Source organism: Megalobrama amblycephala, linkage group LG18, assembly GCF_018812025.1.
Source record: "Megalobrama amblycephala isolate DHTTF-2021 linkage group LG18, ASM1881202v1, whole genome shotgun sequence".
Taxonomy (NCBI): domain Eukaryota; kingdom Metazoa; phylum Chordata; class Actinopteri; order Cypriniformes; family Xenocyprididae; genus Megalobrama; species Megalobrama amblycephala.
Window position 1 is genome coordinate 16,032,267 of NC_063061.1, and position 17,892 is coordinate 16,050,158.

General features: G+C 35.8%; 1 protein-coding gene across 7 annotated transcripts in view; it reads right to left on the reverse strand.

Moving 5' to 3' along the window:
- nrxn2a (neurexin 2a) overlaps positions 1-17,892 on the reverse strand; it is a 516,409-nt gene that overhangs the window by 245,962 nt on the left and 252,555 nt on the right. For all 7 annotated transcript variants that reach the window (XM_048167611.1, XM_048167610.1, XM_048167609.1 and 4 more), the window contains 2 exons: positions 16,241-16,414; positions 13,141-13,263 (listed from right to left, as the gene is read on the reverse strand). In XM_048167611.1, coding sequence (XP_048023568.1) covers positions 13,141-13,263; positions 16,241-16,414 — 297 coding nt within the window. The remainder of the gene's footprint in view (positions 1-13,140; positions 13,264-16,240; positions 16,415-17,892) is intronic.

Consider the following 17,892-nt stretch of genomic DNA (forward strand, 5'->3'; position numbering starts at 1 on the left):
ACCATCCACAACACCCAAGCATCACATTTTGCACAGAGAAGCAACAACGTTGAACATGTAATGTAGTTCGGGAGGATCCTAAACATTCAGTCCTGACAATCATCATTATGAGCGTATATAAGCAATAATATCATCCCAGCGACAATTCTTCCAACATCCCTCCTCCTCCCCTATTTCTTTTATTCTCCCTCTCTGCGCAGTACTGTTATAGGGGGGTTTAGCTTGGGGTTCAACCCCTTATTTGAAGACAGCAAGCCAAGTTGGTTTACCATTAACTATTAAGATTGAACGGACAGGCGAACTCGTGAAACAGTCTAAATTCCCAAATGCTGCATTGTGCCTCTGGAACATTCTAGTCTGTGTGATTTAATGAGGGAGAAATCATCTCCCTACATCAGACAACTCACCCTCATCACAGGTCGCTCAAAGGTCACTAAAGGCCACTGCAAATGCAGACGCCAAATCTGATAATTGGAAAGGCGGGTGTGCTTGCGTCAAATATAGAAATTTACACACAAACCTTCAGAACAGGGTTTCACAGCAAACCAAAACAAACAGTATTTGATGAAAAACAAAAACAAACAATTTTTGTTTGTTATTTCATGCTTTGATTGTTTCAAAATTACATCTGTTACTCCAATAATGCAGAGCCGTCAAGATTAGACAGACAGACAGATACGATAAGATAAGATAGATACAATCTATATACAGTAGACATTGATATTTAAAGGTGCCATCGAACGTTTTTTTTTACAAGATGTAATATAAGTCTAAGGTGTCCCCTGAATGTGTCTGTGACGTTTCAGCTCAAAATACCCCATAGATTTTTTTTTTATTAATTTTTTTAACTGCCTATTTTGGGGCATAATTAGAAATGCGCCGATTCAGTGCGCGGCCCCTTTAATTGCTCGCGCTCTCCGCCCCCTCCCGAGCTCTCGACTCTATCATTGCATAAACAAAGTTCACACAGCTAATATAACCCTCAAAATGGATCTTTACAAAGTGTTCGTCATGCATGCTGCATGCATGCATACATCGGATTGAAGGTCAAAATTACAGTTTCAGTGCAGCTTCAAGGGCTTTAAAAAATGAAACTGGCGCCGCATTCGTTCCGTAAGTAGAATAGGGAAGGCGTAGGACATTCAGCGTAAGCGTTATGAAGAATGCGGAAGCGGAAAGTACGCTCAAGGCGATATTTTGTTTATAAAGCATAAACGGTTGTATTTTTTTCTAAAATGACCGATCGATTCGCTAGATAAGACCCTTATTACTCATCTGGTATCGTTTAAAGCCCTTGAAGCTGAACTGAAACTGTAATTTTGACCTTCAATCTGTTGGTAGCCATTGAAATCCACTGTAAGGAGAAAAATCCTGGAATGTTTTCCTCAAAAACCTTCATTTCTTTTTGACTGACGAAAGAAAGACATGAACATCTTGGATGACATGGGGGTGAGTAAATTTATCAGGAAAAGTGTATTTAAAAGTGGACTAATCCTTTAAGTGCTCCATTACTACCACTGAACTCTCTGCAGCACAGCTAATGTTATAACACAAGCCAAACCTTCAGACAACCAGGCGTTCTGAAAGGCGGCTCACTGAGGGGCTTTTGGAATTTTTGCAGACTCTCTGTGTAGTTACTCGCCTCCCGGCACGAGCTGAGATAACATAAATAAAATGGAAGCAGTTGGACTTATAGTGCTCTTTATATAAATATCATTCATTTGATTGTGACTCAGTTTGCTTCTTGCCTACTAAATAATCATTGTTTTTGTTTGCTGGCTGTTTCACTATGAATAAACATTCTCTGATTTCTGATGCCATTTATTTGCATGCGCTGTGTACGCCCATTTCATTAAATTAATTATGCAAATAAGGTAGCTGCGATTTGGCAAACTTTGCATGGCCTGTATAGAATCATTCCACCACTGTGATCCAGACCCTTGAATCAGCACTCTAAAATGCCAAAAATGCACTTGTCTACATGGCCTGTGTGGATATGCAGTTATATCGCCTTTTCCCATCATTTGATGAGTTACTGCTGCCAAGATCAATAGAAATCGTACACAACATCTCTTTTAAAGGAAATGATTTGCACATGCAGTAATAGCGCAACAACAACAGTACAATCCATAATGATCCTAAACCGCAGCTAAATTATGTGTCTTTGCACCAAAAAGAATGACAACTATGCAATTTCAGCACATTTAACACCTGGTTAAACTTGATTATGTGTGGTTAGTTACTAAAGACTCTTCCACAATGGGGCCAAATGGTTCTCGTTGTAAAACTGCAGCGTTCCGTGTCAGTAGGCACTACTTTGGTTTAGAATGGATGTTCCCTCATGGACACAAGAGTTGGTGTTGTCGTAACACTGTAGTAAACATTGGAGAGATTGTTATGGATGATGATCACATCATACAGAAAGGTAAAAGTTCCCAGACAAGCAACAAAGTACACTGACATAGTATCGATTGAATATTGACTGAAATCGTATCATGTCGAACCATGCTCAAGTCAAAATGCTACTGGAACTGTTGCTGACTGTGCTCAGAACTACTCAAACTGTTCATGCACTCAAGTAAGTGTTCTTATGTGACTAAGTTTGAGGATGTGTGCAAATATCCTACCAGGATGAACTAAACAAAGGTTTGATTCCATCCTTCCTGCAGTGAGTGCATCTCAATCAATGCCAGCAAACTAAAAGCAGGAGAATGAATCGCAATGAACTGTTGGAAACCCGCCTTAAATTTGTCCTAATTCTGTCAGCGTATACTCTCCCATGTCACCGACTGAGTGACATCCTCTAAAGCAGCAGCTAGAACTGGGTGATGTCTCAGTCTGTGGTTGTCTAAAGGATGTATAAGAGAGCGAGAAGGAGGCCGCTGATTACGAACCCTCCTCAGCTTCCTTCGTGTTGACATTTCACCGTAAAGCACCATCCTTCTCCCCTCCAATTACTCTACCCCTTCCTGCTTCTGGACAGGGGGTGACCTTTCAATCTCCTCTAAATATCTTATTATATGGTGTCTCTGCTTTTTTTAGGCCTGGCAGGACCTGCGATACAATTACAAGACATTCACGCTTTGTTTGCTCTCTAATGAAGCGATCAGGAGTCGGACCGGCAGCCAGCACCTTGGGGCCTGCCACGATGTCACATTGAGGGAGTGGTTGCCAGTACCGCAGGCAAGTGGCTGTTAAAGTCTGGACATTAATGGAAGAATGGGCTGCACAGAGAGACTGAAAATAGGGGCAGGAGATAATGTAGACTAAAGCCTTGACTCTAGTTTCGCCTGGCTCCACACCGTTAGCCTCCGTTGACTGCGCACGCTCCTCCCCAAAATGGACGAGGTGTTTATGCTTGATGCACTCGCCATTGTACTACTCTTTGAAATGACAGGGGGCGACTTTGAGTAATTTTCCTCTAAACCATCAGGAAGCAGTGGGAAGAAGAAGTAGTGCATCTTTGGGAGCAGAGCCGTGAGCGTAAAGTTGCAAAAAATGTCATTCACACCACCAAGTGAAATGGGGTCTCACAAACTCAATATGTACGACCGCCCATACCGTGATGACATCATTTTTGTCGCATGCTCTTGCGGATACGGCGAGTACAAACTAATCTTGCTCCAGTAGTTGGTGTTACCAGTGTTACACGGTATTCTGCCGTACAAGATTATTGTACATTACTTGGTCACCACGGCACCGCCAGTGTTGCCAAGTCAACGGCTTTCCCGCAGAATTGGGCTACTTTAACACTGTTACTGCGGGTCGTTTTTCATGTCTGCGGGTTGAAGCAACCCCAAATAAGATAATATTTAGCCCCGGGAATGCTAATTTTACCAGGGGAACCCTACCAAAAGAGCGGATTTTACCCCCCAGAATGAGGAGGACCCCCCTGAAATGCAATTGGGCTAGTTTTGAGTAGCAATTGGGCGGGTTTTGTTGGCTACCCTGGGCACCGCCCCCACTGTCGATTTACTTTTTATATAGAAACATAAACTGAAAGCATCAGGAGTCAGATTTTACTTATCACATGACTAAAGTAAGGAAAGATGACTGAAAGGACAATGGTGCAGGATTTGGTGCACAACAGATCTTGAGCGGCACTGACAAATATCTTGTCTTGTAAAATGTGTGATCAGTATCGACGTTCCCTATACACATCCGTTCCCTATTCAAAAGCAAAAAGTAAAAAGCGAGCATGCATTTAAAAGGGATTTCAATACCCCGCATATTGATAGCGGCTCCCTGATGCCCCCAAATTATAGGCCTATACACAGAGTACACGTGATGGCAAATTCAAAAGTGAAAATGAAAAGCAATGTGTGTTCAAAAGTGCCCCCAGTGTAATACTGGTGTTGTCACAAGTTTAATTACCGGAGTGAAAATTTCCTCAGCGTGACATCCATAATGTAGACTGAGGAATGAAACAGTCAAAGACGAACTTTGACTTACAGTCCAGTACATCTGGACAAATTTAACTTCAAATCAAATTCAGCTACTGACTGCTACTATGCAGTACACTGGATTCTCAATCTGAATCAAAAATCTGATTTTTTTTTTTTGTAGTAAATCAGCATTTTGCCACAAATGCTGTTGATAAATCATAATGTGCATTAAAGCCATGCAGAAAAAAAAGCAGATGACACAAAATAAAAAGTCAGGCTTAATCAGTGTTTGATCAATGTGTTATTTTTTTTCATGATTGATGGCTATACTGACTACTGATGTTGATCTAGAGAGCAAGAAGGATGATGTTTTAATGAATCAGACCACCCAGACATGTTATATACTTGTACTTTTTTAAAAAATATTATTTTTATTATTACTATTATTATATTTTGTGCATTGCCATTCACTTTCCTATTTAGAGAGGATTTGTGGAAAACAATTCGATGTCATTCCACTCACGCAATACCTAGTGAGACAGCTTTGTTTCCAGATGTCAATGCAGAACTCCTGACACATAAGATCAGCTCTCTGGTTAAAGACATCATCCTTCCACATCAGCTCAAGTCCTGCAGCTCAACATACAGTATATCCACAGGTGTAAGCAGCTCAAAGTACTTACACAGCAAAAATACTTACATGGCATGAACTCACGAAGCACAGGTCAGAAAGACGTTCATCATTCATGAAGCCATATTCAATATTAAACAAGAGAAATAGTTTGTGTCAATCATCTGCTTGAAACACTGCTGACATGCTTATTGGATTTTACTTCCCAGGTCAGGTCTCGCTTTTGGTGACCCATATATGTCAATTCCATATCCTGTTCCCTACTGGAGCATTTCCAATTGGTTAAAACCTTCCACCAGGAATCTGAGGGTTATATGGATCAATTGACCCTGGTAACCTATTGGCTTTCAGAAAATGCCACCATGAAGGATTAATTTGTATGGTGACACAAAGAACTGTTAATTTCTCTGCTTCAATGTAACAATACAGCACAGAGACAAAATACCAATAATAATTAAAAAAAAAAAAAAAAAAAAAAAAAAAAAATATTGATGGCATGTCAAAACTTACTGATCTAAGATTTAACACACACACATTATATATATATATATATATATATATATATATATATATATATATATATATATATATATATATATATATATATATACACAGTACAGTCCAAAAGTTTGGAAACACTAAGATTTTTAATGTTTTTAAAAGAAGTTTCGTCTGCTCACCAAGGCTACATTTATTTAATTAAAAATACAGAAAAAAACACTAATATTGTGAAATATTATTACAATTTAAAATAACTATGTACTATTTAAATATATTTGACAAAGTAATTTATTCCTGTGATGCAAAGCTGAATTTTCAGCATCGTTACTCCAGTCTTCAGTGTCACATGATCCTTCCAAAATCATTCTAATATGCTGATTTGCTGCTCAATAAACATTTATGATTATTTTCAATGTTGAAAACAGTTGTGTACTTTTTTTTTCAGGATTCCTTGATGAATAGAAAGTTCAAAAGAACAGCATTTATCTGAAATACAAAGCTTCTGTAGCATTATACACTACCGTTCAAAAGTTTGGGGTCAGTAAGAATTTTTATTTTTATTTTTTTAAAAGAAATTAAAGAAATGAATACTTTTATTCAGCAAGGATGCATTAAATCAATCAAAAGTGGCAGTAAAGACATTTATAATGTTACAAAAGATTAGATTTCAGATAAACACTGTTCTTTTGAACTTTCTATTCATCAAATAATCCTGAAAAAAAATATTGTACACAAATATTTTGTACAATTGTACACATTAAATGTTTCTTGAGCAGCAGATCAGCATATTAGAATGATTTCTGAAGGATCATGTGAAATACTTTGTGAAATATATTCAAATAGAAAACAGCTATTTTAAATTGTAATAATATTTCACAATATTACTGTTTTTTACTGTATTTTTAATTAAATAAATGTAGCATTGGTGAGCAGACGAAACTTCTTTTAAAAACATTAAACTTTTGGACTGTACTGTATATATAAAATATAATTAATAAAGTAATTAAAACTTTTACTCAGCAAGTTGATCGAAGTGACAAAGACATTAAATGTTACAAATTCTATTTAAAAAATACTAAAACTTTCTATTCTTCAAAGAATCCTGAATAAAATATGAAAGAGCACAAAAGTTTCATAGTACAAGTACTTTTCAACAAGTCACTAGATTTCTTTATGTGTAAAACCTTTTCAAGTAGAAAAAATACTTAGTGCACCTTTAACAAGAAAGAGCTTTGTTTAAAGTTTTGCCCAACAAAAACAATTACCTCTGTAAGGAAATGCAGCCCATTTTATGTGCAGGGCACGACAGAAAAGTCTATGTAAAATCTAAGGTTGGCTGAGCAGATGCTTGGAGAGAAAGGTGAGAGTAGAGTCCAAAGCTGCGAGGCAAAACATCAGACATGAAAGTGCAGCATCTATTTAATTTAATGGTCACTGCTGGAGGGTTTAATGTAAGGTACAGAGGGATGGGGTGAATCCTGAATGAACAAAGGAAGTAGGAAAGAGCAATCCCTTAAGACTCACAGGGACCGGCCTGCTGTGTCCTTGGACAGGGCTCAGGACGGGTAACGCATTACAAGCCATTTAATTAGACATCGGACCTCGGATGATGGATGTGACCGTTCACAGGAAATCAAAGTATGAAACATAGATCCAGCCACTTGAATAAGCTGTTCTACAACACAGGACATATTCGATACAACGTGGAATATTCCGGTGGGATTTGTGTGACATTCGATGTGTATGTAGAAACAGTCTGGGAAGGATCGAATGACTGTCTGCGGCTCTCACATTTCTTGTTACTAAAAGCAAGCTTGCGAATAAAAGCGCTCGGAAGTCGTTGAAAATGTGCGAGATGTCACACAGGCAGCAGGCGTAATTTGTGCTAATGATATTCCTAAATAATCTACTCTAATTACCGAGGTCAACCAAAATTATTCTCCCCATATGTCTGCTGTCTGGAAAAAAAAAAATCTCCCTCTGAGAAAATAAATAAATAAATAAATAAAAATATGTATGGGCATGTGTGTGTGTGTTGTAGAGGACAGGCTAAAAAAGATGACTGACTGCCTTTGTCACACTATTTGAGGAAGAGAATGAGTCATGGATTAGTGAAGCAGCTCCAGCTCTCTGTGGCTGCCCACCAGATTTTGTGTTGATCGCATGAAAATGACTTCTGAAGGATTGTTTTTTCTCTTCACACCTGCAGCCTGCTCCATAGTCTTTCATGCGGATGAGGATGAACAGGTGTGCTACTGCTGCTTTAGCTAAATAATCTTAGTTAAATCAACTCATCTGTCAACGCACCAAAAAGCACCAACACTTCCATGAAAATACATCTATGGATATCCAATCTGATGACAAGAAATGAAGAACTTGAATGATTTTGTAGACTGTTTAAATCAGGACATGTCTTGTGTTTTGTCAGTTTAAACCACTTTTCAAGAAAGAATAATTGCATTTATTGATTTATGACTATGTAGGTGAATCGAGTTCTGATCTGATTGTGTGTCCAACATTAAATACAAGCCTCCTCTTTCTTTTCTGACAGATGTTTATAATATGATTAAGCATGTTTATTAATCTCTGTCTGCCAGTGTATGAATGTAGAACAGCCTTCACCATATGTTTCTATGACATTATCAGCTAATAATATATTTTCATTCTTCTACTTGAGCCTGAGAATGTACAATGATCTTCAAAATATACATTATGTCGCTACAAGATCATTATCACTTTCATAGCGGAGATTAAGATGTTTTACAGTGTTGCAGGTATGAGGTGCTGTGAAATAATTGTCTGAAGTGTTAATTGAGTTAGCGGTGCAGAAGTTGTTTTGTACTCACAGATCTGCTGCATCGACAAACTCCACACCGCTATAGTTCATGCATAATACATTTTGCAACTGTTTACACAGGTTGCTTGTATACTGGTCACTTTTAATTCTTGTACTGATAAATAAGCAAAGTAAACATTTGATTCTTCGCATAGTAGCTTCTCGATCATTGGCTGACAAGACTGAAAGTGATATAAAACACGAGAAACAACTAGAGAAATGAAATCTGTAAATGATTAGAGCTTCATTTCTGATTAATTAGCTTGCCACATGAGTCGATGGTGGGTGAATTGAGAAAATGTACCTGCAATAATTATTTAATGATTTAATTGTGTAATATAATATAATATAATATAATATAATATAATATAATAATTTACTTTCATTTTAGACCCTGTTCCCAATATGGTGCCCCACCCTAGGGAAATATGAGGCACAGTTAAAGGTGCTGTATGTAATTTTTTGACTGTACTAAAGCATAAAAATACCATAGTACGTTTGCCGAGATTTAGCTAAATTCAAATACTTCTCCAAAAAGCAGCCTTGTTCTACTTTGAAATGTGCGTTCCATGTCGGAATGTCTGTTTTTGTTTTGGTCTGTCAATTTACCCAACAGTATTTCGACACCCCGGGTAGCCAGTTACCGGACTACAGCGTATTGTAGCCATGGAAGCCAGCAAACGAACTGGGTCAGAGATCGCAAATGAGAACCTGACCTAAAAAAAGCCTCGTCAATAAAAAAAACTGCAAAAGTATACATTAGCTCAGTGTTTCCCAGCCACTGTGCCGTGGCACACTAGTGTGCCGTGACAGGTTCTCAAGTGTGCCGTGGAAAATTACCAAATGCCAAAAAATAAATAAAATAAATGCTATAAAGTTAAGAATATAATCGTTGTCAGGTGGAAATCTCGTATCTCTATATTTTGTCATTTTTGTTTTACTTTATTTTTTACAAAATCAATGCTATTGGTCACCCTTTATGCCTATATGTGGGTTTTACAAATATATAACCAATGAAAACGCTTTTAACCCTTAAATGCATGACTGTTTCGCCAATCATTCTTACATATTCGGGTCTTTATCGACCCGGATCAATATCTAACATGGAAGGATCTCTACCTGTCATGATAATATAAAACTCCTCTGATATTAGAGTAACAATTACAGAAGAATAAAATAAATCATATTTTGTTACCTTTTGGAGCTTGAAAGGGCTCCGTTTGAGCAGATGTTTTATGTCATCATCACTGTCCTCGTCAGAGCTCATTTCCCAGTAAATTCAGCAAATAATAGGCTATTTTTATGTTTGAGGTCACGAATATGAGCCCATTCGCGATCTCAAATATATTCTCAAAACTATATAATTTTCAACATCTTCAAAATCAATATTTCGATCGCTAACAGCTTCACCAGATCCATCCAGTGACAGTTACAGTCATATTTGACTGCGTTCAGTACTTGCTCTGCAGTAAATCGCTGAGCCATTTCATGTTTTTCTTATTATTTTGTTTTCTTTCTGAATGAGTCGTCACTTCAGCACTGTGTATCAGACATTGCCACCTTGTGGAATAAAGGTGAATTGCACTTATTCTGTCATCTAAGATTCAATTATTGTTGTGCAGAAAAAATATATGTACACTCATACACACCTCGGGTCGTTAGCGACCCTATACAATTTTTACAAAAAATTTATACAAAAACAGACATTCTTTTATAATTTTATGATTTTTTTCTTGTTATATTCTTTATAATGAATTGATTGAGGAATACCAAGAAGGTTGATGTCTAACTTTAAAAAATGAATGAGGTGGAGGGTAGTGAATGACGTCCAGGGTCACTTAAGATCCGAGGTATGCATTTAAGGGTTAAAGAGCTTCTGACAAAACTTCGTAACTCCATTGGATCCTCAAACTGTCGGTCAAACCTCATAAATCTGCACTGCCTCTATCCTGAATGAAGTGTCACACAGAGTTTGGAAATAGAGCTCTGCTTGTTTGCAATGCAAAGCAGTGGCGGCTGGCGCAAAAAAAGAAAAAAAAAGAAAAACAATTTAGAAAGGCAGGAATGAATAGGCTAATTGTTAAATAACCATTTAACAAGTGATGATATAATGTATCATTACTGCTTATCTAAAACATGGGAAATTCAGTATTTAAAGCATGCCATAGGGCTGGGATCTAAAAAAAAAATCTGTATTTAATTAAAAAAACTGTTATTTCACATCCTGCCCAATATTGTCCTTGAAACAATATTCATATTGAAGGCTATAAAAAAAAAAAAAAACATGAATGTAACCTTGTACTATATGCTATATTATATGCAAAAAAGGGGTCAAATCACATTAGGCCTAGGCTATTTTCTAAAATTTTAAATGTTTTTTTAAAGCAGAGGTTAAATACACTAAACTAAAAATGAACTTAAATAAAAACAAAAAAACAGACTAACTATTAGGCTATTTTGATTACTCTACAACAGTCACTTTACAGTTACTGCTATCGTACAATACACTTAGTTGTAGGTTCGAAATTTTACATAGCCTATGGCATAATTATTATGTTTGCCAAAAAAACAAAAACAAATTTTCAACAACAAATATTTTTAGCAAAATGTATTTTACTCAGATTGAACTCCGTCTGTTTGGCGCGCATGCACACGGTGGCGCTCGTTCACGGAAGTTTGTGCTTGCTGAAGGCTCGTCCACGCCTGACTGCAAAATGGAAACTTTTCTCGACTTATTGGATGTTCCTTCAGCTTAAAAAAATATATTAATAGAGGTATGTTCGTTTCCACCAATTGTTGCACAAGTTAAGGTTATGTATGATGACGAAAGCACGTTAGTGCGAGCCCTCCCAGAACCCATAGAGAATGCATTGCAGTCCCTGCAGTTCGAAAAACTGTTCTTTGAAATAAGTTCTTTGAATGGAAGTCTATGGGAGCACTCGGGGCAACCATATCCAGAGGCAGAACAAACAGCCTAGCAGTGACAGATAGCGTAACTCTGTGGTTGAATGTGACTGAAAAAATCTGTCCCTTTCTCACTTTTGGTGGTGCGTCGCCCTATTGCCCTAATGAAGAAACCACCCCTGATGCAAAGGTAAATGAACTGATTTTTTTTTTTATTATTATTTTTTAGTACAGTGCTCAAGAAATGCTAATGTTTTATCTGAAGAGCGGAGAAGAGTCTAGTCTGATTTTTACCATCTAGCTGTAGCTAATATGCTACTGTTTTAAATGTCCCGCTTCATTTATTATATCATGAGATTTTGTCCAAATGTAAAACTGAGCGCCCATAGAGCTACTTTATAACCTGTAAGTTGATGAAAAGTATAATGTGATGCACTTTTACTGCTTCAGATGTGACTGTTTCAGTGACAGACAAAATATGTCATTCGTTGGTCAAAAACCTTACAACTCTGTATGAGCTCGATTTTCATAAAATGTTAATATTATAATGACACATGCACATGTTTGACATATATAAAGCCATAATACCAACTTTGATGAATGTTTAATAATTAAAAAAAAATTACGATATGTAAATTTGCTGTTTTATCATCCTCACCAACAACATCATTAAGCTACATATATATGCCCTTACTGCGTTCCTATCTGACTTAATCTCGTTTCACATTAAATTTGAGTACTACCTTTAATGTAATATCCAGTTTTAATATGCCATTTGAAGCAATGCATGTTTGTGTAATTTTGTTATTTTAGTGCTGGTGTGCCATGGGATTTTTTACTTATCAAAACTGTGCTGTGGCAAGAAAAAAGTTGGGAAACACTGCATTAGCTGGTCAATGTGTAAGCTTTCCATTGCTTTCCATTGTCAATTGCACTTGCTACCATTGCATATCCTCAATCTGGCAACCTGAGTGTGTGTTCAGTCTGAGGAGGAGGAGAGGGCAGGTGAAACAATTCTCTCTAATAGTTATAAATTGGACTGCAGTATACATTTAAACCACTAACTGTCAATATTACATACTGCACCTTTAATGGGTCTAATGTACAGTTGAATCAATGTGCACAATCACAAATTTAATACTTATATTCTAGAACTGCACAAATGCATAATCTAATCAAAGTAAGAAATGTTTAGTTTTATTGTTCTATGTATTTTTTTATAAATATATCATTTCTAAAACTTCATAACAGAAACATTGCAAATGTATTTACAGTAGTTACAAGAAACAGATTGTTTAAATCTCTCCAGGTGTTTAATAAAGATGATGATTAAAACCCTCCAACACACTTGTTTGCTCTTTTTTTTTTAATATTTAGAGTAGCTAACCCTATTTATCTTCATTTGGCTCATTAGGCTATTCTCCAGAGAATTATTGTCAAAAATATGGGGATGTCATTAAAGCAAACACAATCTGCCTTGCGAGCGAGGCCAGTGTCTGTTTGCAGGCAAATCACAGATTTTTTATTGCATGTACAACATCACAGACATTAAAAACCAAATTGTTTCACCTCCAAGATTTCATGTGGTATAATTAAACATTTCAGATGCAACCCAAATTGCATATCTTCCTGCCTTCAGTTCAGGGGTCACTTGAACCATTACTAGCTCTTTATGAACATTATCTTGTGGCCTTCACTAATTAGAGTGTTCTGCCTTATCTGCACATTAAAAAGACTGCATTGCAGCGCACCATCGTTTAGTACTTCAAACACTTAGCTCAGAGATTATCAAAGGAGAAGCCTTGAAAGGCTTATTAATGTGGCCAAACAAGCCTCTTTAATAAAGCTGTTTGATCCCTACTAAAGAGCAAAACTGTACTCACGGTCACTGCAGAGGGGACCACCGTATGTCGTCATTGTGCAGTCGCAAGTAAACCCCTCCCACTGCTGCAGACACACTCCCTGATTGGAGCAGGAGTCCTCTGTGCAGGTTGTGCCAGGGCCGGCTAAAACAAACAGGAAATGAGTATAGATGGTTATAATCACACGTAATACCTGGTTTTACGGATAAGGTTTATGCCTAGTCCCAGACTGAAATGTGTGTTTGAGCTGTTTAACTGAAAGCCACATGCACTGATATATCTTAAGATATGTCAATCCCATTGTTTTGTATTAAGATGCACACCAGTAATGTATTTTTTTTTTTTTCCCCTAAGGCATGTTTATGAAAGCTACTTAAATGTCTTTATTGAACTAAGGCCTAATCCTGACTTAATTTAAGACCTGTTTGTAAAACCAGGCCATAACTGATTATAATAATGTATAGCTGAGTGTATATACAGTACAGTCCAAAAGTTTGGAACCACTAAGATTTTTAATGTTTTTAAAAGAAGTTTCGTCTGCTCACCAAGATTGCATTTATTTAATTAAAAATACAGTAAAAAACAGTAATATTGTGAAATATTATTACAATTTAAAATAACTGTGTACTATTTAAATATATTTGACAAAGTAATTTATTCCTGTGATGCAAAGCTGAATTTTCAGCATCGTTACTCCAGTCTTCAGTGTCACGTGATCCTTCAGAAATCATTCTAATATGCTGATCTGCTGCTCAATAAACATTTATGATTATTTTCAATGTTGAAAACAGTTGTGTACTTTTTTTTCAGGATTCCTTGATGAATAGAAAGTTCAAAAGAACAGCATTTATCTGAAATACAAAGCTTCTGTAGCATTATACACTACCGTTCAAAAGTTTGGGGTCAGTAAGAATTTTTATTTTTATTTTTTTTTAAAGAAATTAAAGAAATGAATACTTTTATTCAGCAAGGATGCATTAAATCAATCAAAAGTGGCAGTAAAGACATTTATAATGTTACAAAAGATTAGATTTCAGATAAACACTGTTCTTTTGAACTTTCTATTCATCAAATAATCCTGAAAAAAAATATTGTACACAAATATTTTGTACAATTGTACACATTAAATGTTTCTTGAGCAGCAGATCAGCATATTAGAATGATTTCTGAAGGATCATGTGATACTGAAGACTGGAGTAATGATGCTGAAAATTCAGCTTTGCCATCACAGGAATAAATTACTTTGTGAAATATATTCAAATAGAAAACAGTTATTTTAAATTGTAATAATATTTCACAATATTACTGTTTTTTTACTGTATTTTTAATTAAATAAATGTAGCCTTGGTGAGCAGACGAAACTTCTTTTAAAAACATTAAAAATCTTAGTGGTTCCAAACTTTTGGACTGTACTGTGTGTATATATATATATATATATATATATATATATATATATATATACACACACACACACACACACACACACACACACACACACACACATAGCTTAACAAATGTATTATTCAACCTGTCATAATAAAAAGAGAATCTGTGAAAAAAAAACCTAAATAGTCTTTATTCACACACATAATAATAATAATAATAATAATAATAATAATATTTTTTTTTTTTTACTTTTATTTTGTATGGCCTCCATTGGCCTCGATAACAGCTTGCTGGCATTGTTTTTATGTACTTTTCCACAGTCTCAGTTGTTACTGACTTCCAAGTAGTTTCTAGTTGTTCCCAAAGACTTGCTTTTGATGAAACTTTTGTGTGATCTATATTTGAATCCATTAAATCTGAACAATAATTATATTTTAGCATTCAAATCACTGTGACTAAAAAATCTTACATATACTGGTGTAGATTAACCATTAACATAAAAAACATAAAAAAAAAAAAAAAGATTTTGGTAATCACTAATGATTTTTGTTTAGGGCAGCTGTGGCACAAACCTTACATTGTGTGGTGGTCTAATAAATTTGTTAAGCACTGTATATATAACATTAATTAATGTGATATTTATTAATATATGTATTATATAAAACATATTAATAAATATTACATTTCACAAGTTTATTAAATACAGATTTTCCTGTATTTTTGATTAAATAAATGCAGCCTTGGTGAGCAAAGGAGTATACACACACACACACACACACACACACACACACACACACACACACACACACACACATCATATTTTTTTCCAAGCGCATTTTACCAATTCTAAACCACATCAATCTTAATAACTACTATAAATTTTGTATTTAATCATTTATAAGTGATGTATAATTGTTCATGAAGGCTGGAAGTGAAAAACGCCTTATATTAAATATTGCTTAATAATTCTGCACATGGTGTGTGTATATATATATATATATATATATATATATATATATATATATATATATATATATATATATATATATATATATATATATATATATGTATATATATATATATATATGACAATTTATGACTGTGTAAATGATTATATTTTTATAAATGAATTAGAAAAATAATTGAAAAACATTTTTATAATTAGATTTAGAAGTGAAAAAACCTGCCTTGTGTGCAATTTACATGTTTTTGATGTTGTTGATTATTATATCTTAATAGTTTTAATAGTTTAATTAGTCTGTTATTAATTGTAACCTTTAATATAATAGCAATGTGCAAGAAAGGGCTTCCTGTATACAGTTTACAGCATTAGCTGAGATTTTTTTATCCTTAAGGAAATTTAATTATAACTGAATTTATTTAAAGAGAGAAACATAATTTGTTCAATAAACCATGGTTTAATAAAAAAGAAGGAAAAAAAAAGCAATATTATGTTTAGTTTTCTCCGTCCTGCTGTACCGAACCCATACTGAACCATGACTTCAATACTGAGGTATGTACCGAACTGTCATGTTTGTGTACTGTTACACCCCTAATATATATATATATGTACATATATATAAAAAATTGAAAGTGCAAACAATGGGACTGATTGAGTTTGACACGGCATGATGTGCCACTCATGTCCCATGTAAGCTTTAACTGCATGTGCAAGTAATGCATTTTTAGGTAACAGTCATATGTTATGATTGCCTCTGAACAGCAGTATACTAACCTTCACAGCCTCGCTCCACTTGGCCCACGCGGTGCAGAGCATCTGCGATCAGGTCAGGAAGTCTGCCATTCAGGTCAACTGAAGCCAGGCAGCCCTGGTAGCCATCCCGCGATGCTATAAGCTTGGGCAGACTGTTGTACATGCTCTTCCCCACGCCTCCAATGTACAGCTCTCCTGTGCAACACGCACAGAGGAATAATACACAGTTATCAACACATCAGCTGGAAATCAGCTGATTAAGTTTGTAGATTCCAACTGGGTCTGGATGTCTATCTTCAAAATAAGGAAGAAATCATTGATGATGGTGTTGCATTTAAATTGTTCAGCATGTTAACTGAAGCTTCATAAGGTGGTATTCTATGATGAGCTGAATATGTGTGGTTCTCTTTTCAACTAATTCCCTGCTGATGAAGGCTAATACCAATGAACCTTTGATGTGCAGAACAAAAAGAAAAACAGGGTTGTCATAAAACGGCATATAATTATGTAACATCAAAGTTGCCCTTGAGCAACTTTGAGGAAGAGAACATGCGGATAAGCATATGAGAAGATGAAGGAGACGGGAAAACCAGTGCGATATACAGACACGGCTCTCGCTATAGTCGCTGTTACGTTGCTCATCTGTGGTGTATGGGTGTAGGATTGTGCTCAGACAGAGATTTGGGAATGGGGAAGAGAGGTGGAGAATTAAAATGACTTGGCTCTTCAACACAGAACAGTATGTCCCTGCGTGTGGTTCTTAAAAGCAGACCGAAGCAACACTGTTCAATGGAGTCAGTATATATATATATATATACGTACCTAAATTTCTGGATTGAATATTGTAAGCTTTTATGTAAATTATATGCAGTTTGAAAAGATCACAATGTAGTACAATCTATGGGATGCTGAATGAAAAATTTAACAGATATATAATTAATATTTATATTTAATAGTTTTTTTAAAACGTTTATTAAAACATAAATGCATACAGTGTAAATGAAAAAAGAAATAATCTAAAACTAATGTACTCTGTGAATACTTTGTGAACTTAACACTGCTAATATAATATGATTCTCCATTGCTGTGTTTTTAGGAGCTAGTGTCTATATAAATAAACCCACAGTTATAATACAAGTGTGCTGATCTTATACTATAGTCGTCGTGTTGTTTAAGGTACACACTGCTTTTTCTTTCTACAAATATACATTGCAGAAAGCATCAAAGACGTCCGGGGGCCTTTTGATAAACATTCACCAGGCAGACCAAGTTTAGAGGGCATTGTTTGGCAGTGAAATGCAATTTCCAACTGAGCTCTGCAGGCAAGACAGACAATTACGCGTTAAAACTGACAAGCAAGAACACATATGGCAATTTTCGTCCTACGGTCGAAGAGTGCGCTCTCGCTCTGATTGTTGGCTGAAATATGCTCTTTTCCCACTTCAACTGAATAAGCCCAATTAGACTACCATTAAAAGCCCCCTTCATCTAAACCTCTGCACTCTTTAATTTTATCTCACCTCACTACAGATAAGTTACACTCTTTCGTTCTAACTTTCCTCTTCCATTAAGAGCCCCCCAACCTGACTCTCTTCAACTAACTACTGTAATTGCCCTCTATGCCTCTTCAATGGAATGACAGTCTTCCTGACTGGCTATAGCTCCACCCCTTA